The sequence below is a fragment of the Amblyomma mixtum genome, chromosome 9 (genome assembly GCF_055824585.1).
Source record: "Amblyomma mixtum isolate Tamu chromosome 9, ASM5582458v1, whole genome shotgun sequence".
In the NCBI taxonomy this organism is placed as follows: Eukaryota; Metazoa; Arthropoda; class Arachnida; order Ixodida; family Ixodidae; genus Amblyomma; species Amblyomma mixtum.
This window is the reverse complement of record NC_143020.1, coordinates 108,327,617-108,351,263: the sequence shown is the minus strand read 5'-3', so window position 1 is coordinate 108,351,263 and position 23,647 is coordinate 108,327,617. Positions and strand designations below refer to the sequence as shown.

The 23,647-nt window shown below is 50.4% G+C and overlaps 2 protein-coding genes across 2 annotated transcripts; one reads left to right on the top strand and one right to left on the bottom strand.

The window, feature by feature from the left end:
• Positions 1–643: 643 nt before the first annotated feature.
• Positions 644–16,726, bottom strand: LOC149330632 (uncharacterized). Its single transcript, XM_089561260.1, has 5 exons — positions 16,133–16,726; positions 14,836–15,118; positions 4,993–5,447; positions 4,276–4,570; positions 644–2,419 (listed from the first exon to the last, which is right to left on the bottom strand). Exons 1-5 carry the CDS (start codon positions 16,393–16,395, stop codon positions 2,147–2,149), a joined length of 1,569 nt encoding a protein of 522 aa, XP_089417386.1. The 5' UTR covers positions 16,396–16,726; the 3' UTR covers positions 644–2,146.
• Positions 16,727–18,615: 1,889 nt separating this feature from the next.
• Positions 18,616–23,151, top strand: LOC149330631 (globin-like). The gene is made up of 3 exons (XM_089559910.1): positions 18,616–18,839; positions 21,506–21,737; positions 22,616–23,151. The coding sequence occupies exons 1-3, from the start codon at positions 18,616–18,618 to the stop codon at positions 22,880–22,882; spliced, it is 723 nt and encodes a 240-aa protein (XP_089416036.1). The 3' UTR covers positions 22,883–23,151.
• Positions 23,152–23,647: the final 496 nt, after the last annotated feature.

Genomic DNA, 23,647 nt, shown 5'->3' with positions numbered 1-23,647 from the left:
GGCAGTCTAAATGGCTTTGTCGCATCCTAAGTCTGCCTGTAAGCGGTATTTGCTGCAAATGTGCGTGACTTGTTAAGCAGCCCCTCTCCGCTCTAAGAGTTCCTCAACGAATGTGTGCCATGATACAACTGTGGCCGGTTGCACGCAACATATGGATGCACAGTCCTTTGAGAAGTTAAGGCAATGTGGCGCATCTGGCGCGCTGTGGCAACGCGGGAGCCAATGTTGGTGCCTGTAGCTTGACCTGCTTCTAGGGTTCCGAGTGTTGGTGGTTTAAAATTATTCATTATCACACTCTTGAGCAGAACTATACGGCTACAAAGTAAACTCTAAAGAGAAGATCCGGGGAATGAGAAAGCTGTGCATTTTTCTTTTGCAGCCGCACGGCAGCGCCCATGTGGATGCTATAGAGTAATTACTCTGTTCATAGAATGCGGATTATCCATAGGCGCCAACTATACAGTAACCTCTTTTTTCCAATATCGCCGAATATGACATGAAATTCCCAACACTTTTTCTATCATGGTGTTTTGGGATATTTGCGCTGTGTGTGCACATACATTTTTACACGCCGGTGGCAAACATTTCAATATTTGACAATATTTCAATAGGGTGGCGAATACTGCACCTAGTACGGGCTGTATACCGGAAATTACGGTAATCTTTTATCAGAAATCTCGTACACACACTGGACTTATTGTCGGCTGACGTCGTGGAAGTCATTATGCTGGTACGTGTTAATCACAAACTATCAAGAGGATCGTCAGTATATCTCGGCCGTCCAACTGGGCAGGTCTTTTGCACACGTTCATTACGTAGGAAAGGACAAATTGGAGACGATGTACTGCAGGTAACTGCCACTCTGTCACTTTGTGTCTGCCACTCTGTCACTTTGTGTCTGCCACTCTGTCACTTCGTGTCTGCCAGTCTGTACCTGTCACTCTGGCATTGTGTGTCTCCCATTCTGTCAGTCTGCGACTCCCACTCTGCCAATCTGTGCCTGTCACTCTGTCAGTCTGTGTCGGCCACTCTGTGTCTGTCACTATGTCACTCTTTCTGCCACTCTGTGTCTCCCATTCTGTCAGTCTGTGACTCCCACTCTGCCAATCTGTGCCTGCCACTCTGTCAGTCTGTGTCGGCCACTCTGTGCCTGTCACTATGTCACTCTGTCTGCCACTCTGTCAGTCTGTGTCTGCCACTCTCTGTCTCCCACTCTGTCAGTTTGTGTCCGCCACTCTGCCACTCTGAGTTTGTCACTATGTCACTCTCTCTGCCTCTCTGTGTCTGCCACTCTGTCAGTTTGTGTCCGCCACTCCGCCACTCTGTGTCTGTCACTATGTCACTCTGTCTGCCACTCTGCCAATTTGTATCTGCCACTCTGTCTCCCACTCTGCCAGTCTGTGTCTGCCACTCTGTGTCTCCCACTCTGTCAGTCAGTCTGTTTCTCCCACTCTGTCAGTCTGTGTCTGCCACTCTGTGTCTGTCACTATGTCACTCTGTCTGCCACTTTGCCAATCTGTGTCTGCCACTCTATGTCTCCCAATTTGTGTCTGCCACTCTGTGTCTCCCACTCTGTCAGTTTGTGTCCGCCACTCTGCCACTCTGTTTGTCACTATGTCACTCTGTCTGCCACTCTGTCAATCTGTGTCTGCCACTCTATGTCTCCCAATTTGTGTCTGCCACTCTGTGTCTCCCACTCTGTCAGTTTGTGTCCGCCACTCTGCCACTCTGTCACTATGTCACTCTGTCTGCCACTCTGTCTCCCACTCTGTCAGTTTGTGTCTGCCACTCTGCCACTCTGTGTTTGTCACTATGTCACTCTGTCTGCCACTCTGACAATCTGTGTCTTCCACTCTGCCAATCCGTGTCTTCCACTCTGTGTCTGCCACTCTGCCATTCTGTGTCTGCCACTCTGTCACTCATTGCCTGGCACTCTGCCACTCTGTGTCTGCCCCATTCTGTGCCTGGCACTCCGCCACTTTGTGTGCTACTCTGTCACTCTGTGTCTGCCATACTGTGTCTTTCCACTCTGTGGCACTCTGCCAATCCGTCTCTTCCACTCTGTTCCTTGTTCCTACATCGACGAAGAATGTGCACTACTCTCGAGCAATATTTTTTCGCTTCTCTTTGTTCGCACGGTGTCACTTCATGGCAGCACTTCGAAACGCAGCCGCAGCCGGTCGTTCTCCACGAAGCCGCCAGACTCGAGTGCCTTCAGGTCCACAGATGATGAGCTGAAGCACGGTCCGTTGCCACGCGTGCCATCTGCTGGTCTGTCGTAGAAACTCTTGCACACTGACTCGGCGTTGATCTCCAGGGGACAGCCGCCGCTCGCTTGGCCAGAGGGCACCATCATCCAGAGCCGCACGTTGTGGTGGAAGGGCCACAGAAGCTGCTCGTCATGCTCGCCACGCAGCACCTGTCGTGAATTGCAGAGTGTTCATAATTCTTGAGCAGTTCAACTCAATTGATTCCTTCATTCCCTCGTAAACAGAAAGGTTATTCCTTCTAAGTATTGAAATGAGCAGCGCAAAAGACGAAAGACGGCCAGGGAGTGGCCAAGGCAACTTGGTGCTTGTCTTGTCAACTCCTTTGTCGTCTTTCGTCTTGTGCGCTGTTCACTTCAAGGATGAACTTCATAGCTGACATACTATTCCAGTGGCACAAAGGTGAAAGTTGGTGCGTGATCGTGTCATGCTGTCTGAATTCACCACTCTTTCGCTGTTAAGTTCCCAGAGGGTTTATTCATAAAGCTATTCATTCACTGATTAACTGGTCGGCTCACTCAAACACTCATTGACTCGCTCTCCCCATCACTCACTCACTAACGCATTCATTCAGTCACTCAGTGCACTCTCACAACACGAAACTATTAAAATACAAGGACAAAGAACTATGCACTGCAAGCGCTTATTATAATCGCACTTCTTTTTTCTTTTTCGAGCAAGAAAATGTTAGAATCACAAAACACATGTCTTGCTGGTAACGAACAGTAACAGGGCGGGAAAAGCAGACGCTAGAATTAATAGCTTTTTCTTTTTGAACCGTCTTGTCTTTTTGAGATTTACTCACTCACCCACTGTTGTTCATTCATTCATTCATTCATTCATTTATTCATTCATTCATTCATTCATTCATTCATTCATTCACGTGATAGTATGAAAGTAACAGACATTTAGGTGCAATCGACAAAACAAAACCGCAAATCGTGCAGTTTTCGTTCACATCATTGACGTGATAACAGCGGTAATGTTTACATGGTGATAATAGGAAAAGAATTGTGCGTCCCTTCAATACACTTCCATACATTTTTGCGCGGTGTGAGTTTGAGTGGGCGTCCACAACCCTTGATTTTTTCTGGCTTACATTTTGCGCTATTTGATCCTTTTTTTCATCTAATGTCATTTCACGTAATTCACCTGTTTTGGTTTCTTTTACTTCCTTTCTTTTACACTATGGATGAGGCACCCCTATGCGACAGGAGACTCCCATACGTTCGGAGGCTCACTATCTCTCACTCCTTACTGTAATCATCATCACCTATGCAGCGCTACAACCAAGATAAGACGAAGGAAATAATCATAGCGGAATCTCTGTGAGCTCAAACACACTAGCACAATAATTGTCATTACACCCACCTATGGGACGGAAACTTCGAGGCTAACAAAAAGACTTTAAATTATATTGCGAACACGCAGCGAGGTATGGGACGGAAAGAGATCAGCTGGTATGAGAAAATAAACAAAAGTTATTGATAGCGTGGCTGAAATCAGAAAGAAGAAATGGGCATGGCAATGCGCGTACTGCAAAAAAGAGAAAAAAATAGATAAACCTTGGTCCTTTAGGTAACAGACTGTATTCCAAGAGTTGGTGAACATAGTCAGTCGTGCATGAGATGAAATTAGCAAGTCTGCGGGGCTTCGGTTGTAGCGGCTGGCGTAGGAAAGGGTTATGCGGAGATCAACGGGGAGGCCATTGTCCTGTAGCATACATAGGTGGTGTTGCTGCTGATGATGATGACACTTGCACAAAGCAAAATATTCTGCTGCGCAAGCAATAACAACAAAGCATAAATATAGGAAACATAAAATTGGACATGTCTTTGTACACAGGCGGCAACAAAAAAAGGTTCCAAGTGAACATTAAATCTCCGATGGACATTCCGCGGACGTTCAGGACGTCCGCAGGACGTTTAATTGAGTTCCAGTGCCCGTTGGGTTGCTGAAATTACGTTAGGATTGCTTCTTTCTACTGCCGTTAATTCAGGCCCCTTACCTGGAGTCCGAAGTGCATCCTGACGTTTTTGCCGTGCGTCTTGAACCGAATGATGGGCTCGATGCGGTAGCCGAAGAAGTAGCCCGGGCTACTCGGTGCATCAGCCTTGCCGTCCCTCAAAGCGACTTCCTTGAGCGACGTGTAGCTCATGGCGAACCACTCGTGTCTGCTCTTCGAAGAGCACTGGGACTTCTCGCTTGCGTCGTTGGCGCGCTGGGTCATGTACCGGATCTGGTAGTCCTTCCATGCCCTGAGGACTTCGCCGATGCCTTCACGAAGTTGCTTGGCCTCGGAACTGCGAAGTAAGTGAACGCATTTTCTGTCACGTGTGCGCAGTCAAGCAGACTGCAAATTCCGGGGTTTAACGTCCCGAAGCGGCACACGTATAGGCTAAAAGGGACGCCGTTGAGCAGGTTTCCGGATATATTTCAAATGCTTTGTGCGTGGATGCATTTTTACTTGAATACACGAGCGGCTCTGGCGATTACCTGTGCTTCTTCCTCACGCACTTAACGTGGGAAGCTTCTTGGCAACTAAACAATGGAAATACGCAAGACTTGTCGGCCCGTGCTGTTTGTCACACCAAATACAAACCTGCCTTATTAGTGACAACTCAGGCTCAGACCTTTTAGGTGCCCGTGGACGTTATGACACCCAAGTTAGCACTCGCGAAATCTTCGCTTAATGATCGCAATGATAAGAAAGGTCTTGAGATACCTGCCATTAGCGTCGCGCTGTTTCGAATTGTGTCGTTTGCGAATGGTGTCACCAGTTTCGGATCCCCCTTCTGACGAGCTCCGCTCCATGGTTGCCAGGACAGCGAAGCTCTGGGCCAGGAGTTCCTTGAGCTCCTTGAGGCTGGCCTCCAATGATGTCTTCTGTGCTTTCGTTTCTTCCAGAGCCGCCACGGCTTCGATCAACGCTTTCCGAGTCTCGGCGATCTCCTTGATGCGTTCCGTCAGGGATTCAGCGCCTGGCGGCAGAGGCGGTCCTGGGACGACGGCAGTGAGACAGCCGGACTTGACGTGTTCGACGACGTCTCTGTGCAAGACCGTGGAGGAACACTTGGAGCACGTCGTGGCGTGGAAAACACACTCGTTGCTGAAGTGGTCGGCAATTTTGGACACCTCGACGACCGCGTCGCATCCGTTCACGTCGTTCCAGCAGTGGACCTGCGCGCATCGAGTTCAGTTAGCGACCTGTTTGCAGCGTCAGTGATGTCTAGCTTTCCTTTGAAATTCATGTTCAATTTATGTTGAGCTGTTTACATTAGTCCCATGGCAATCAATACATCTCGAAATCTTGGTTCTTCTTGAGCCTTCACACAAGCGACCAGTGCTTAGGCCTTACGCGTAGCACTGCGTTTAACTTTTTGCAATTTATTTACGTACCATCTGCTTTTTGAAGGGCAACTGCACCACTTTTTTTTATAATTTCGCGATATTCAAGGATGCAAATCTATGTAGGCTGTAGGTAAAGCATGCCAAGTGTTTTTGCGCTAGCATTTAAAATAATGACGTAATCGACGATTCAATTTTAGGCATCTCCTCAAAGCACCGGAGAAGTGCGGGCAAGTTTGGTGTGATGTCACAAAAGGAAAGATTTCAAATCACCGCTGCCGTCATCACAACTTGTTATGCCTCGCTTGATAATGCCAAACAACTCTCGGTGAGCTTTTCCTTCAGTAACATTGGTTTTTTTCGGTTGAAATCAAGCGTTTATGCGCTGGAAACGTACCGGTACCTTCGATAATGTCATTATGCGCCCCTCCACTTGGCGCTGTGTGCTGCGGAGAAGCTTGAAGGCCATTGCGATTTTCATCGGCGACTAGGTCACCATTTATAATCCTAGCCCAAAAGAACTTCGCATGCCTTACCTGCAAGTTCCACTCCTTTAAGCTTGTCGATTTCTAAAACCTAAGCAGTTGTCCATTAAACACGAGAAGTGAAATTTATTACAAAGCGAAGCGTAAGCACCATTGTAAGAACTTAGACGACGGTTAACCAACCCTTAAGAGTACAATGCGATAACATGACACGTCGTACACACCACTTCCGGTCGTTCAATGCACCTAATTAGTTACGCTCATTGGCGACTCCAATTAGCTAAGTGTTTGTTGCCTACTCCGCGCTATGAGGTGCTCTCACAAGGCATGAACTATAGCACTGAACGAACGCTCCTCAGTAATGTAGAGGCAGCGCGATCGGCTCACGAGCGAAAAGGCAGAGGTTCGATTGTCGTTCGACCATTCTTTTTACTTTCAACGAAAGTGCTTGCGACTACGTCACGACCCTCTCAACCAATAGCGCTTTCGCGTGACACGGACACCGGCTTTTCTCGAAAACAGAACCTCTTAATTCTACCGAATTAATAGCTTCTTTGGCTCAACGTCAACAAAGCTATCAGCTAATTTTTCATAAGTGCACTACACCTTATCTTGAGAACAAGCGGCGCGGAGTCAATGGACATAGAGTGTTCGAGTGGTGACCGCGAGTTCACGGCTTCGATCCCGGTCCAGGCGGCAGAATTTCGACAGAAGCGAAATGCAGAAATGCCTTCGCTGAGGTTTTGGTACGTGTAAATGAAACTCGGGTGGTTTCGTCCGCAGCTTGCCACTACGGCGTTCCTCATAGCATAAAGTTCCATGGGCACGTAGAATTCATTGAGCAATTAATTCTCGTCAAACTGCTTATCCTTTATCTGGGAGGATACAATGCACGTGGGCACTGCTTTGACGAATGTGTCCGGTCAGTAACCTATAAGCATAAATATTCGCACATTACGGACAAACAATTCGAAAAAAATAGCAGGCTTTTACATCCTTGACGAAGCAATGTACGTGATATCAGCCTTATAAAGATATCATCATTTAAACAACGCCTGGAGCAGTGATTCCAGATAAGTATCCAACTGATACGTGACTGATACGTATATAGAAACTTTGTAACCCACTCAGCTGCCAGGTGGCTCGTGCGATTAAAAAAAAATTATCTGTTTATTACACGCTTTGCACTCTCATTGCCATTGTATTGTATAAGTGAACATTGGCTCTGTGGGCGCTGTCACATCGGAGTCCTGCAACAATAGCCAGAGCACACTGGGTGCTTCGTCACTACAGTAAAGCAGCACTACACCTGTCCTGTTTGCTGTTTGCTGCTTGCTCGCGCGTCCAAACGCAATAATGCTAGCTTCCTCACGGAGAGGCTCGCAGCAAGTAGAAAGCAATCGCTTCCAACTATTAAGCAATGGACGAAATCGTGCCTTCAAATTAAGAAGAAGAGATGGCTTTTTATATAGCAGTACCTTGATTGAATTAATGATTAACGACACATCAAAAAATATTTCAAAATACTGCAGGCCAATGCTTAGTCCAAGCAAGATTGCAGTACATACTTTTTGCATGCAGTTAAAAGAAAGAAAACATAGAGTTTCTAACAGCATACAAAACTACTTTGACCGTAAGCCAATAGATCTCAGATAACGAGTGTGTATTACTGTGGTTCAGGCTGCTTATAATTAATAGTAGGGTTTCTAGGTAAGGATTAAGTTAGTGTTAAGTTGTCCGACTCGTTTCATGAGCAAAACACGAAGTAGCACGGTCTGACATGACTCAAGGTCACTTCCCGTAGCTATTCAAAAACTGACCTATAGATGTGCTGGAGCCACTGCAAGATTGCCATGTACGTGCACATAGTCGTACTTATTGGTTTTCTTAACAAAGAAAGTTCGAAATTGAGGTGATCTCTTTTAAACAAGTAACGGTTAGATGGCATTCTCAGTGATAATCTAAAAGTGGCTGTGGAATGTTTTTTTCTTTCCAAATGCAGCATTGGTTTTTTTTTTTTAAATCTTTGGGATCGTAACGTTTTTACAGGTTAGTAGCAATATCGGCGAGGGCTATTTTTTCTGCACACACCTGACAAGGATTACGGTTGTGAGAATGCGATAGCGGCCTGTGCATGTTGTACAGAGGGCAAAACACATGCCTAGAACAACCAAACTCTGCGTTCCGGAGCTCCCAAAGCCGCTGCAACCAATAAGCCAAAAAATTACGATGAAATTCTAAGAGTTTAAAAGCCCATGTTTAGATCCAGGCCATTTTTAACCAAATCTAATCGCTAGTTATCACGTGTTACGCCCGAAACACGCTCAGAGCGTGTTCTAGACATGCGTTTTGCCCTCTGTACATACGTATGCATCCTGCTCTTCTGTCCCCACTGCTGCGCTTTATTTCTCAATTCACTCTCTCCCCGTTCCCCCCCCCCCCCCTTTTTTTAAGTTCAGAGGCGCAGACTATCTCTCTATATTTTTTTTTCTCTGAGAGGTTCTCTTATTTTGTTTCGAACTGCACAGTGCCAGTTCTTTGTTGGTCTCAGACAGTTGACAGTACATCTCTTCCCTTTATTCATCCTCCTCTTTTGTATGTTAAAATAGTTCGACATGCCATTTGACTCCTATTGCGGGATGCTACTAAGCCTAGAACTGTTACTATGTAGAGATATTACTTCTTCTGCTGCTGATGCTATAACGACTGTTGTTAGTACTGCTGCTATTTCAACCACTTCGAGGACTATGACCCGTAATTGTTAATTACGCATCTTTACTTGCAGGCTACCACGGTGGGCTATCAGGCACGTAGTACCGGCGGTCTCCAAATTAATTTTGACCAGTTGCGATTCGCTAACATGCACCAAAATCTCAGTACACAAGCTGCTCTAGCAGTTTCGTCCCGCCGAAATCCGGCCACCTCCTTATAAATATGCTCTATAGACAGTCTATAGTCTTCTTGCAGACTCTATTGCCTTCCTAAAGAAGTTTCCTTTTGTCTATTCATAGTCTGTAGACTGTCTATATATAAAAGTTGTGGGAATCCTGGCTTTGCGCCGTCGCCTTTGCGCGGCTGTGCCGGCCGCCCGCGTTGTTTCTCCTCTTTCCCTTGCTCCCGCCTCAGGCGGTGGAGAGGCGGCTGGGTGACTAATCACTGTCATTTAGCCACAGCTCCGCCCCGGCTCCCCAAGGGCCTTTGCCATTGGCGCCTTTTGGCGGGAATTCGGGACCCCGCTTTGGGCGGCCGCGCGTCCCGCGACCGTCCGAGCGGGGCCCAGAGAGAGAGATCCCTCCGAGACAGCGTAAGGTGCGTACGTTACTGTTTGTCCCTGCCGGCCTTTGCGGCTCGGACCAGTGCTTACTCGAGCTCGCCCGCACGTGTCCTCTGACCTGCAGCGGCTCGAGCCTGTCCAGCGGGGTCCAGCGACCTCAGACAGGCGTACCTTGCGTTGAATGCCCACTCTCTCTCGCAACCGGCCCAACGGTCGACACGAGAGAGAGATCACAGCACTGCCGCGGGGACATTCTCCTGCAGCGGCGTGCTAGCGGCGCACATTGCTCGAGTCGCTTCGTGCGCGCAGCGGAGCCTTGCTCCTCGCGCGCCCCCGGGACGGGGTGACGATTGAGTGCGTGTGTACTGCTGAAGGACGACGTGAATAAACGTCTCCTTTGTGAACTTGGAGGCCTATTTCTTTGCGGCGAATCGCTCTCCTCCCAGCGGAGGTGATGTGGGAATCCTGGCTTTGCGCCGTCGCCTTTGCGCGGCTGTGCCGGCCGCCCGCGTTGTTTCTCCTCTTTCCCTTGCTCCCGCCTCAGGCGGTGGAGAGGCGGCTGGGTGACTAATCACTGTCATTTAGCCACAGCTCCGCCCCGGCTCCCCAAGGGCCTTTGCCATTGGCGCCTTTTGGCGGGAATTCGGGACCCCGCTTTGGGCGGCCGCGCGTCCCGCGACCGTCCGAGCGGGGCCCAGAGAGAGAGATCCCTCCGAGACAGCGTAAGGTGCGTACGTTACTGTTTGTCCGTGCCGGCCTTTGCCGTTCGGACCAGTGCTTACTCGAGCTCGCCCGCACGTGTCCTCTGACCTGCAGCGGCTCGAGCCTGTCCAGCGGGGTCCAGCGACCTCCGACAGGCGTACCTTGCGTTGATTGCCCACTCTCTCTCGCAACCGGCCCAACGGTCGACACGAGAGAGAGATCACAGCACTGCCGCGGGGACATTCTCCTGCAGCGGCGTGTTAGCGGCGCGCATTACTCTGGTCGCTTCGTGCGCGCAGCGGAGCCTTGCTCCTCGCGCGCCCCCGGGACGGGGTGACGATTGAGTGTGTGTGTACTGCTGAAGGACGGCGTGAATAAACGTCTCCTTTGTGAACTTGGAGGCTTATTTCTTTGCGGCGAATCGCTCTCCTCCCAGCGGAGGTTGAGTGCGCTGCATCGGTGTCCCAGTGTGTGTGTGGTGACGGCTGATCGGGGCCCTTGGCTCGCGCGAAGCTCGAACCCGCGGTGGGTGGTGGCCTGTGTCCACGTAGAAACCCACAACTGGCGCCCAACGTGCTAAGTCATTGGCGCTTACGCCTTTGATGGCACATTAGCCGAGCAGGTCGCCTTGACGATCACGCTTGCGCACCGTGTCTACCACCCCCAGCGCGGCACTCGGCAGCTACATGTCGGCTCCCTACGGAGTTGTAGCGTCGTTTGATGCGATGGCTGCTGTTCCTTCGAATAGCTAGACACCGTGGTTGGCCGCGGCCCCCATTGGGGTTTACTGCGGCACAACCCAAAATGTCGACCACGTGGCTCCCATTGGAGCTGTACCGGGAGCACCCTGCGGTGCATCCGCTGGTCACAAGCCTCAGCTGTGCAAGCTTTCCGTCCAGTGCGAAAGCAGTTCGTGTCACGCTGCCGCAACCGGCAGTTTCGAACAGCAGCAGCCGTGCCCCGCGAGCAGTCAATTCTGCTCAGGGAACGGCGAGGCGCTGGCCCGGTTCCCTGTGGAAACCACGCCGCTCATCGAACTAGGAGCCTTGCCTCCCTCGTTCGTGCAGCCCGCCCAAGCCTCCACTGAGGCAGGGGTGCAGTGCGCTCAGTTGGCTGATGCGGCTCCGCGAGCCTGCGGGTCGGCTGGCGCGCTGGGCTCTCCTGATACAGCATTACGACTTTTCCGTGCAGTGTCGAAAGGGGAGCACAAACGTGGTAGCTGACGCGCTATCCCGTGCCCCACTCGCCAGCGGCGCCTTGACGCCTGTAGGCGGAGGGGGCGAAACAGCGGACGAGCCGCCGGGCGGCAAGGAGGGGGAGCCCGCAAACGGGTTAACCCATTCCGCTAACCAGGCAAGCAGCGCTTCGCAAAGCGGTCGAGAGGCAAAGCTCTTCGTGAGCGCCTCGGAAGTGCCGACGCGAACGGAAATTTTGGCTGCAAACCTGAGTGGGGACGAGACCAGGCTCCCCTCTGGGATGACTGGAATCGTTTTCAGCCCTAAAGAGCTACTGAAAGCTCAGCAAAATGACCCGTTTTGTCGCGAGGTGAGCGACGGTCTCAGGGAGACGGAGCGCCGTGACGCTACTTGTATTGTAGCGGGCGCAGGGGGGCAGAAGCCAGCGTGTGTCGCGGCGAACCCCGGGGATTCATATTTGCTGGACAATGACGGGCTCGTGCTGAAGTACATAGCCGCCGATGACGAGTCCATCGACCCGTTCTAGGTGGTTATCCCCAAAAGTCTGAGAGGCGCACTTTTGCGATTCTCTCATGACGAACCACTGGCCGGTCATCTGATTGGCTCCAAATTTTTTTCAAAACTGAGTCATTCGGTGACGTGGCCTGGCATGAAGCGTGACATTTTCCGCTATTGCCGTTCCTGCCATGTCTGTCAAGCGGTGAAGTCACGGGGCGGCAAGCCGCCTGGAATGATGAAACCGATTGACAGTGTGCGTCCGTGGCAGATGGCCACCTGCGATTTGATGGGGCCTTTCCCCAGGAGCAAGCAGGGGTTCATAGACCTGAAGGCCTACGCGTCACGGTCTGACGAGCTTGCGCCGGTACCCATTGGTATCAAAGGCAAGCGCAAAGGCACAACTGGTGCTGCGGAACGCAAGCGTACGGAGCACCGGTACAATCTGAGGCGACGGTCACCGGTGTGATTTATGCCGGACGGCGGACTTTTCCGCAACCGAAGGCACGCAGCCTCAGCTAGCTGGCGAGCTTTCTCGTCAGGCCCTACCCAGGTGAAGCATGGTGTGTTATTTTTTGTTGTTTTGGCAGCATGATCAGTTCCAGCCTTGTGTGTTTATCAGTTTATTTATTTGTTTTGTTTAGTCAGTTTTTAGCCACTTTCGTTTCCAGCTTGTTCGTCGGTTTTCGTTCTAACGTACCGAGATGTACATAGGTAACATGCGTCTGCGTTGGCGTTCAGTTTTTTTTTAACCAGACTTGTACATATGTATACTTCAGCCGCTCTCTCTTGCGCTTATCTTTTTGAAGCGCAGCGTTTGCCTGTCGTTTGTACGGCGCCTTTTCTCATTTCCGGCCCGACTGTGGGTGGTTGGCTCGTTAAGGAGCCGTGTGTCGCGGTGCGAGTTTTGTGCGGCCCGTATGGAGGGGAAGTTGGCGGGGCGTTTGGGGCGATGGGGGGGCGGAAAGTGCACCCTTTGACCCTCGCCGCGGCGCCTCTGGACGCTTCTGATGAGGGGTCGTTGTCGCCGACCAGCGTCCGCGCACGTGCCGGTGTATGCGTGTTTGTGGCTGTGGCTGTGTGCGCGCGTGACCATGAGCCAAGGCGACGCCTGTGAGTTGTGCCGTTGTGTCCTTCTGCGTGAGCGCGAGGATGAGAAGGACGCCTCGCTGTGGACAAGGTTACACATCTGGACGCCGCCGAACGTCCTCGCCCGTTTCAGCCGGCGTGAAAGGGGTGCACTAACTTTCTTGTGCCCGAACGTGATGTCGTGTCCAAGGGCGCGAGGTCAGTGCCCTGCCGCGGCCCCGTCGTCATCAACGCACCCTACATCAACGGAAAGAAGACCGCATCAGTCGTCGGCCCTTCCAACCCGTTCAACTTGAAGTCTGCGAGCGGTGAGTCGCCGACAGGCCCATTGGGCCGCGCCACCGAACTTTGGGACTGTCACCCACCTGTCACATAGTTGTACAGTTGTATTCACATCTTCTTGTGTACCGTGTATATAATCTGCAAGCTGTTTTGATTTACTGAAGCGTATGCAAGTGTTGTTTGCCTTGTTTTCCCTTTGTTTTCTTACGTTGTTCTGGCTGGAACTGAAGTGTAGCTAGTTTTTTTTTGTGTATTCATTTCTTTATTTTGGAACTGAAGTGTATCTAGTTTTTTTGTGTATTCATTTCTTTATTTTGGAACTGAAGTGTAGCTTATTTTTTTTGTGTATTGATTTCTTTATTTTGGCCGCGTGCTTTGCCGATGGGTAGGAGGGCATTTAAGGAGAGGGGGATGTGGGAATCCTGGCTTTGCGCCGTCGCCTTTGCGCGGCTGTGCCGGCCGCCCGCGTTGTTTCTCCTCTTTCCCTTGCTCCCGCCTCAGGCGGTGGAGAGGCGGCTGGGTGACTAATCACTGTCATTTAGCCACAGCTCCGCCCCGGCTCCCCAAGGGCCTTTGCCATTGGCGCCTTTTGGCGGGAATTCGGGACCCCGCTTTGGGCGGCCGCGCGTCCCGCGACCGTCCGAGCGGGGCCCAGAGAGAGAGATCCCTCCGAGACAGCGTAAGGTGCGTACGTTACTGTTTGTCCGTGCCGGCCTTTGCCGTTCGGACCAGTGCTTACTCGAGCTCGCCCGCACGTGTCCTCTGACCTGCAGCGGCTCGAGCCTGTCCAGCGGGGTCCAGCGACCTCCGACAGGCGTACCTTGCGTTGATTGCCCACTCTCTCTCGCAACCGGCCCAACGGTCGACACGAGAGAGAGATCACAGCACTGCCGCGGGGACATTCTCCTGCAGCGGCGTGTTAGCGGCGCGCATTACTCTGGTCGCTTCGTGCGCGCAGCGGAGCCTTGCTCCTCGCGCGCCCCCGGGACGGGGTGACGATTGAGTGTGTGTGTACTGCTGAAGGACGGCGTGAATAAACGTCTCCTTTGTGAACTTGGAGGCTTATTTCTTTGCGGCGAATCGCTCTCCTCCCAGCGGAGGTTGAGTGCGCTGCATCGGTGTCCCAGTGTGTGTGTGGTGACGGCTGATCGGGGCCCTTGGCTCGCGCGAAGCTCGAACCCGCGGTGGGTGGTGGCCTGTGTCCACGTAGAAACCCACAAAGTCTACTAAAAGTGTATGGCCATAAATCTATAGATTGTCTAGAGATTGTCTATGGCATTTGTACTGCGTATTGACTAATCTATAGGGTTTGTCTATACAGAGTTTATGGACTTTATGGACAAAAGTCCATGGACAGTCTATAGACTGTCTAAAAAATTTTTGTAAGACCGTAGCCGCGATTCCACCCGCGAAGTCCTGCTCTCCATAGACTTCTCTCTATAAAGTCTATAGACTCTTTATAGACAAAGCCTATAGACTAGTCTATAGGATTTGCCTATAGAGAGTCTATAGACTTTATACACAGAAGCCTATGGACAGTCCATATCCTGTCTAAATTTTTTTTTTGTAAGGGCCGTAGCCACGACTGAACCCGCGACGTCCTGCTCTATCGTATACGCTGCTGATAACGCCGCTATTAATAATTACATCATCACTCAGCGACCTGCGTCCCCAGTCACCCACCATTTCCTCCTCACCTTCCTTCGCATGAAGTTCTCGAGCGACAGCGATATCCACTCGGCGTCGTCCCTCGTGAAGCCCTGCTCGTCGAGGGCACACACGCCCCCTTGTTGGAGGCAGCCTTCGTAGCAGGGCCGACACAGGATGTGGGCGCAAGGCAGCTGCACCGTGGCCTCCGGGATCAGCCCGCAGAGGCTGCACACCCTGACCAAAGGCACGGAGTCCACGAACCGCGTGGGCCGCCAGTCCAGGTCCCTGGAGTATCCGAGCAGGGTGTACGTCCCTTTAGGGGCCATGTCTCTGCGAGCCCGCGGGACGCAGCCGTCAACGTTGCTTCGTTTTCCAGTGCTGAACGCCGCTTTCGGGGCAGCGTGCGGTTACCGCGAGCGGTTGGGAGTGCGCATTATCGGGTGCATTTTCATGTCTGGCTGCTATGCGACCGATAGGATGACGTCCCTCTCTCTCTTTCAAAGCGGACGGAGAGATTGTCGACGGAGCTGGAGAGACAATGCAAGACTGATAAAACTGCGTATCCATGGTAACCCGGTTGTTGGAGCCTTCGACAGGCTGTCTTAAGCAGCCTCTTTCTTCATCTTATTGCACGGTCAGAGCGAACACAAAAGTATTTACGTCATAACCAAATGCAAAGATTTTCGCATGCGATCAGAACCCAAGAACTTTAGAGCTTTGAGAGAGGTTGTTGCTACCGTCTTTAGCAGTGCGGTCTCGAATTTCAGGACAAGTACAGCCTTACCAATACGAATACGATTTGCGATAGAACAAATAAAATAAAGGCAACAAAGGAATCAGAATTCGTATTCTGGATAAAATTAATCAATCGCAAAATGTCGAAGAAAGAAGCTACATGACACTCCTGCAGCTTGTATAGACAGTGTCGTGTAGCTTGCTTCTTCTGCCTTGCATCTCTCTCTCTCTCTATCATTCTCTTACGATCTGCTGAGATCAATACGCACCGACCAGTCAGTCCAACTTGTCGCTCTACTCACTCACTTTACTGACTAAAATCTTATCAGTGCTTTTTCATACTGTTTTGTGCCAAATTTTTGTTCTTTACATTTACGTCTTTTAATTTCTTCTGCCTGTGATGGAGCTCTGATGTAGCGCGAAGATTGCCGCGGCTTCCGGTTGTCGCCGCACAAGCCCACTTGTGGCTTCGGCGCTTCCGTTTTATGTATGTTAGGATTATACTGAATAAAGATTGTTATTATTATTATTCATGACCTCTAAGACTACCAGCCAGAAGCACAGGTATCTGTTATAAATACATTTGCTGCGGTCTCAGGATGGTCTTACCGGCAGGATAGCACCGTGGAAACACTTAAGTTGTCGTCCTCTTCGGCAGGCATAATTCTGCGCTTTCCCAAGAGGAGCTGAACTGACGCCGCTACTGGCACACGAACAAATGCAGGAAAAGACACGAGGGTACTGAAAGCACAGAGCAGAGCAGTAGCAACAACAGCTGCGCCGCAATCCGGACCTGGCGCTAGATTGATGTGCAGCGTCGCGAACCGGCGACGAGACAATGCATCGTTCGTGTTTGCGCCCGTGCAGATCATGCTCCGAAGCCACTGTCGCAAGATAGAGTACGTGTGCGACTTATGCTCTCGGAAAGCCGCCGCTTGCAAAGCGTTGGTTGCATTGTTGTCTTGTGGCTTGATCCATTTGATAGCTGGTGACCTTCAGCACCATGCACATTTAAACTTAACCGAAGCTGACGTCGACGCGTGCCTTATTCCCGGGCTGGGATGCTATAGACATTCCATTCTTGCTCCATTCACTCCACGCTAAGGTTTTTTCGGACTACCCTCACGACAGACTGCGTACAGCGCGCGTTAGGTAAGCTCCACAACTGAACGTCCGATGCGGAACTGTTCAACACACGCCGCGGGACACTCATAACCTCTCCTGAGAACATTATACCGAGCTTTTACATAGTCTGGCCATCTTCCAAAACCAGAACGAAACGGGCCGTGAACAGCCCTTGGAAATCTCTTATTCGATTCTGCAGTGGGGATGACGCTACGGTGAAGGTAAGACTGCCAGAACAGCGACCTCGAGCCAGGCCCCCCCGCTGAACATCCGACCTCTCCTACATTCACCAAACCTCAGCTAATGCCGAATGCAAGGATCACTATTTTTTTCTTTCCTGCCAATGAAGATTTTTACACCAGCCTATTGCATGCCGCAATTACCTTTTTTAATCTATTTGCCGTTGGCGAGCTACTGTTTTGTGCAGCAATCAACGCACCTTCAGCCTCAAATCGCTGTTAAGTTTGCAAACTTCCATTGTGTGATATCTTATGACGGAAATCGCGCGAATTTTAAGACTGAATAAAGCAGCGAGGCCAGAAAGCCGCCAAAGTCAACAACATAAACAGCTGCAATCTCCTTGCCCTCCTAGCTTCGCTGAACTGTTAATGAAAGGCGAGAAGAATTAATGTTGAATGCAGTTGGAACAGAAACTTAATCTCAATCTCAATGCTGCAGTTTGTGGTTCAACGAACTTTCAAGGCAGGAGGAAGAAGAAAACTATTTAAAGAAATGTTAACACCGGTAGGTAAGCTTCAAAATTCATTGCTCAATTCCCTGATTCCTCAATCTTTATTCATGGACCGTTTGAGTTAAGTCTGCGTGATTTTTCTTCTGACTGGGTCTGTTCCAAACTCTGCCAAATCCCCCACCGTGGACAGAGCTCTTAGATCCCGCCAGTTGCGAAACACCGCTTCAAAAAGTGACTACTTTGCTGGCTTTTGCTGGCTGGCTCTGACTCCAGAACGCAAGTCCTGGCGGTGGAGTGGGCTGACAAAGTCGTCAAGGGCTACGTGCTCTCGACCACTTAACGCGACCTCTTAGCACCAGGTGGTGGTGGTGGTGGTGAAAAACATTTATCGTGCAATAAATATTTTACAAAGAGGTGATTGGGGTAGGCCCTATTGGCCCTTTCCCCTAACAATACTAGGTGGAAACCCTATTCCGGGGCCCCATTGGCAAGCAACGCCACCCGCGTCCGGTGAACCAAGGCCTTTTGGGTCTTTAGGTCCTGACAGCCGAGCAGGGCCGCCTCCCAGTCCTCTCTGGTGGGGTTGGGGTTGGGGGGGATAGATGGGTTTGATTGACACGCCCAAACCATGTGGAAGGTGTCAGCCACCTCCCCACAGAACTGGCACGTGCCATCAAAGGATGTGTTGAAATGTTTAAGTACCGCCGGGCACAGTACAGTGTTAGTAAGAATTTTGATGATGAGGCGCTCGTCAGCGCAATCCATTCCCTTACAAGGGGCCTGGTAGCGCCGGTGCTCCTCCTTGTAGAAATCGGTGATGTGTTTGAATGTAAGGGCCAGATTGTCTGATTGGGAGTAGGCTTCCAAGGACAGGGAGATAGCCCGGGGAGAGCACCAGGCTCTTTCCGACGAATAAAATGTTTTACAATCAATCACTTTCCTGGTGCTTACGGATGGTGGCGTCATCTGGAAGCGGCAAATAAAAGCTGTTGTCATATGCCCCATTGTCTTTTGGGAAGTTTCTTGTTTTCTGCTTCTTTTATCTCTGAAGAGCTCTGACCGCGGTTATGTGCCATTTCTTTAGAGACAACAACAACAACAAAAGCCTATAGTTCAGGCGATCATCATCCCGCCCAGATGGATGAAAAGGAGAACAAAACCACGGAGAGCTCGGAGCAGTGGGCTCAGTGCCATCACAACCGTCATCATGACCATGTCCTGAGGGGCTCGGCGAGAAGACCGCCCCGTTTCGGGTCGGGCCGCCCCCGCCGCGGTCATGGGCCACGGCCAGAGCAAGGACAAGGTGGACAAGGCCACCGGCATGAGCGAGAGGGAGAAGAAGATGGTGCTCGACTCGTGGCACGCGTTCACCAAACAGCACCAGGACTACGGCGCCGTGCTGTTCCGAGCGCTCTTCGACAAGCACCCGGACTACATCAGCCTCTTCCCCAAGTTCAAGGACAAGGCCATTTCCGCTCTTCCCGAGGATCCCAAGTTCAGGTAGGCGCCGGACGGGCAAAGGCGAAGTTGTTGTTGCCTCTGGAGCGATGGCACGTATCCACGGTGGCGGGATTGGCCAGGGTTTGGTGCAGTTTAATAACAGACGAGACTATTGTGCCGGTAGCCGTCAAAATAGCCCCCAGGGAACTTTGCCGGCAGTTTGACCCTGTTGGCTAATTCCGGTCACATCACGGCACATAGCCAATTGAACGGCGCTGCCAGAATCTCAGAATGCTAAATGCTATCTAAAGGCGACACACTCCTAGGGAAAACAAATATTTATTTGTGCTGTTTTCTTTTTATATTTATAAAACAAAAATTATTTCCTGAGTATTAGGGGGGAGGGGCTGAGCACGTCACTTGTCTACAGCGAGCTAATCAACCAACACTGCCGACAACCAAACACGACAGCTATTCTGCCTACTGCCGGCACAGTAGCCACTCCCTTTATTAAATGTTGAAGTGTTCAAGCAACGCTACTCGTTTCAGCATCAGCTCTGTGTTTAAGGGTCATATGAAAGAAGTGAGTGTGAGAAGAGGATGCTAAGGTGTACAGTTGCAAGCTCATTTAGTTGTAACACGATAATAGATTAAATGACCGCCTGATCATGTGACCTTGCTACGTGGTGACGTCACCGCATGAGAATGACGACCAAAGTACAGGGGGCGAGGCGGGGGACTATAACAGGACACGATGTAAATTCAAGGCGATAACCAGGACGGACAGGAGCTTCAACACAAGCGCTTGTGTTGGCTCCTAATTCTCGTATCGCACTCGCAGTCGCGCTGTCTTAAGCATGCTATCATTATACCAGTTTCCCAAATTTTAGGAGATACATTGTTTGATCGTAATTTCTTTTAGAGTATATTTTTATGAACAAAATAAATTTTAGGCAACCCTTATTTGCCAAAGTGAAAACCTTTCAACTAGGGGATATTGCCCAGACATCAAAGAATTATAAATCCAGTACTTTTTCCCTGAAAATGCGTTGCCAGAACTGAGGCGATCGACGTCAAAAAGAGTTGGGGACCGCTCCCAGCTATCACTGCTAAACGTTGCAGCCTGTGGTGCTTTAATGAGAAAAATCGCGTTTGCTTGTTTTTTATAACTAACCTTACAAATAATGGACTGGGTTCTCTCACAGCGTTTAGGTTCTGGGTGATTTCTAACTCATGTCAAAGACAAGGGCGTCTCGGTGCCACCCCTAACGTTTATTCCTAAAGCAATCAAAGTTTCAACAGTGGGCGGCTATAGAACAGCAGAAAATTTAGTGCCCTTTCGGACGAGGAAATCTGAATATTTGAAGGATCTACTCCTGCAGCCAGTTTTTATTTCAGCGACGCAATCCTTTGTGCCGTAGCCGACAGCTCGACCATTGCCGTAACTGCACTCTTCCACTCGCGGTGCGCCGGTCCTTTTAGCGAACGCACGGAAAGTTTCGAAAAGTTCGTTTCAGGTTCGACGTCAAGCTTTCCCTCCGGTTCGCCACCGTGTTCTCCTTAGTTCGCCGAGAACGGGAGTTAAAAGCACTTCATGCAGAATACCTTGGTAACAGCACTGAAATAAAATATACAGGAAGCGGGTATCGCTCCACCATGCTACAGCAGTGGACAGTTCAGTTACTCGTGATGAGTTCGACAAGCTTGGTCATGCTGAATCTGACATAGTGAAATACAACTCAAGAACGCAGCGGCTTTTCCCTGTCAAAGGACGCCCTTCCAGCCAATGGCGTCGGCCGATTCTCGTGACTAATGCAGGGAGTGGCAGAATAAAGGGGATGGCACTTTCTCTCCATGGTCCAGGAGTCCATAGTCCTTCTCTGCATCTCACGCCGCTCCCTGCATTGTCTCGATAGCAGGGTCATGAGAAGCAGCCGACGCCATTGGCTGGAAGGGGGGGTCCTTTGACGGGGAAAAGCCGCTTGGCTCTTGAGTTTCATCCGACTATAGCTACTGCTGGCGGCACTGCAGTCATTGGTTGTGTTGTGTTTGATGTGGTAATAATGCTGTCAGGCATGGCCATTACATTGGTCAAATGTTTAGGGGAATCCCCCAAGGTGGAGTAGATTTGTAGTAAGGGAGTAATTACTCATTGGCATCCACCCAAGCGCAGCCATACGGCTACAAAGGAAAGCTATACAGCTCTCTCAGAAACTTCGTAGTTAAGGAAAAATTCGTCCTGATCCGGGGCTCGAACCCAGGACCACCGCTTCACTGGAGCCGTCGCTCTACCAATTGAGCTAACCAGGACGGCAACACAGTTCCCACTTCGAGTTATTGATCAATTCGCTCTCGCCCTGCCATAAGCTTGCCGTCCTGGTTAGCTCAATTGGTAGAGCGACTGCTCCGGTGAAGCGGTGGTCCTGGGTTCGAGCCCCGGATCAGGACGAATTTTTCCTTAACTACGAAGTTTCTGAGAGAGCTGTATAGCTTTCCTTTGTAGCCGTATGGCTGCGCTCGGGTGGATGCCAATGAGTAATTACTCCCTTATTATGGCCATTACATAGTTGCTTTGACGGGTCTGAATATCGTTGTGTACTTCTGCTTTCTTTGTGCGATAAATTATTACTAAAATGTTAACATTATACTTTACTTACTACCTGTGTTCTAATAACTCAGTACTGTGTGGATCTCTCGATAATAGCCATACTGCCCTCTTATCGCAGGTCACATTCCTTCACCGTAGGCATGCAGCTCAACAACATGATAGAGTCGTTGCAGCACCCTGAAAATTTGCTCAAGCTGGCGGTGAAGAACGCCGAGTTCCACGCCAAGATAAAACACGTTACGCCCAAGCACTTCGAGGAGTTCGGGAGTGTGATTGTCGGCGTTCTCACGGACAACCAACCCAAGCACATGACTCCACAAGCCTTGGTAGCCTGGCGGAAGCTCTTCGACGTAAGTGTAAACTGTCCCAACGGTACCACGCGCTTTGTTATCTTCATTCTCGTGCTCCATGCTCGAAGCTTACTCATGTCCATTCGAGAGTTGAGCCGGAATTCTCCACCACCTCCCCCTAGGAGGCCTCCTAGGCTACTCTCAGGGCACCACCTGCCAGATTAATGCTCGTGATTTTTCGCTCACAATGCCGACAACGCCAACGCCGGATTTTCTGGACAACGGGGCCTTAAGGCTATCGCGTTAAAACTTTAGTCGAATTTAGCATTTAATCAGGACGTCACGAGAATTTTTTATGTTCCGTATGTTCACTTTCCGAAGCTCACACTTGTTATCAGGCCTCCCGTAGTGGAGGCCGCCAGATTAGTGTTAACCACACTGGATGCTTTAACATGCAGCAGGAGTTGGGTGCACTGGTTTTTCTGTAATTTATTTTGTCGAAATGCGGCCGAAGAATGGAAAGGAGAGCCAGTTGGTTAACACCCATTTTGAAAGGTGGATACAGCGCAACTGGGACGCAAGGCACAGAAAATAAGCAGCACGTCATCCGGTTTTTTCTTGTCTTTTGTGCGTCTTTCACCCCAGTAGCTCTGTATCTACCCTTCAACACGAAATACTGCAGCTGCGGCCGGTATAGAACCTGTGAGTGAGTAGCCAAAAGGTATAGCCACTAAGCCACCGGGGCCAGTTAGTGAAGTTTCTTATCCGAAGAATAAAGGCATTTGTTTGCACTTGAATGTCAATCGGTCGTGCACGTGTTGTTCTCTAGACCAGGATAACCTTGAGTAAGTTGAAACTCTAGGGGGAACTTGCGTGCATCACCCCTTTCCGCCAAGTCGCCCCCTCAAAAAACCCCATACCCCGCTTGCATTGCGCAGTTGTTCAACGAGCAGATCGTGTCGGTCTTCGAACTTGAGGCCGAGTCCAAAGCCGAAGGAAACAAGAGCTCGGAGCCCTCGAAGCTGGCCTCCAAGTCAAAGTCGACTACGGCGGCTCACTCGCTTCGCGCGGGACCGTCGCGAAGCAAGTCCAAGGGCAACCAGCGCAAACCTTCCTCGGCGGCGGTCAACAAGGAGCAGGGAAAGAAAGACCACAGCACCAAGCCCACCTCGTCCACTGTCACGGGGCCGCCGAAGGGTTCGTGAAGGAGGGGGCTGCACCGGACTCGCTGTGCCTCAGGCCGTGTCCTAAACATGACTTTAGGGATACTGGTGAACCGATGGGAGAGTAAACCTCGGCGTAGGTCACTGACGAGCGGGGGTGAGATCGCGTAAATTTTCATAAACACGCCGTGTGTCTGGAGTTACTATTCAACCAGGAAGCGCGTCGCGGACAGTCTTGGTCATCAGCAAAGACTGTCTTCCAGTGTTCCAGCTGCCCCATTTACCGGGCCACAGTGTGGGAGAGTTAAGATAGTAAAAGACAGCGTTAGTGTACGCCCTGATGGCGCTGCCCCATTAACCGGGCCTTAGTGTGGGATAGTTATGATCGTGAAACAAAGTTATAGGGTCCGCAATGAAGGCAAACGAGTCTTTCTGAGAGACTCTGAATGAGGAACTGGACGAGCGGAATAAAGCACCGAAATTAAGGGAGGCTGATTACATGACTATACTGAAAACGAATTCACAGGTACACTTAATTGCATTATCTGTTGGCATTGCGATAGCCATAGAAACACTTCATTCATTTACCGGAAGTGTGTCATTTCGCTCCAGCCAATGATAATTATCCGTTCTGCTGATGTCACTTGCCTCCATTCAATGAACGAATTTTATGACCGAAGGAAGATTTTTTTCTGATGAGGCTATCAAATGTTAACAAATGCTATCAAATTAAAACAACTTGCGCTATGCTGCAAGCATTAAAGTGTAGAGATCAGACTTTAGAGCTGTAGGGTTTCTGACAGGCAA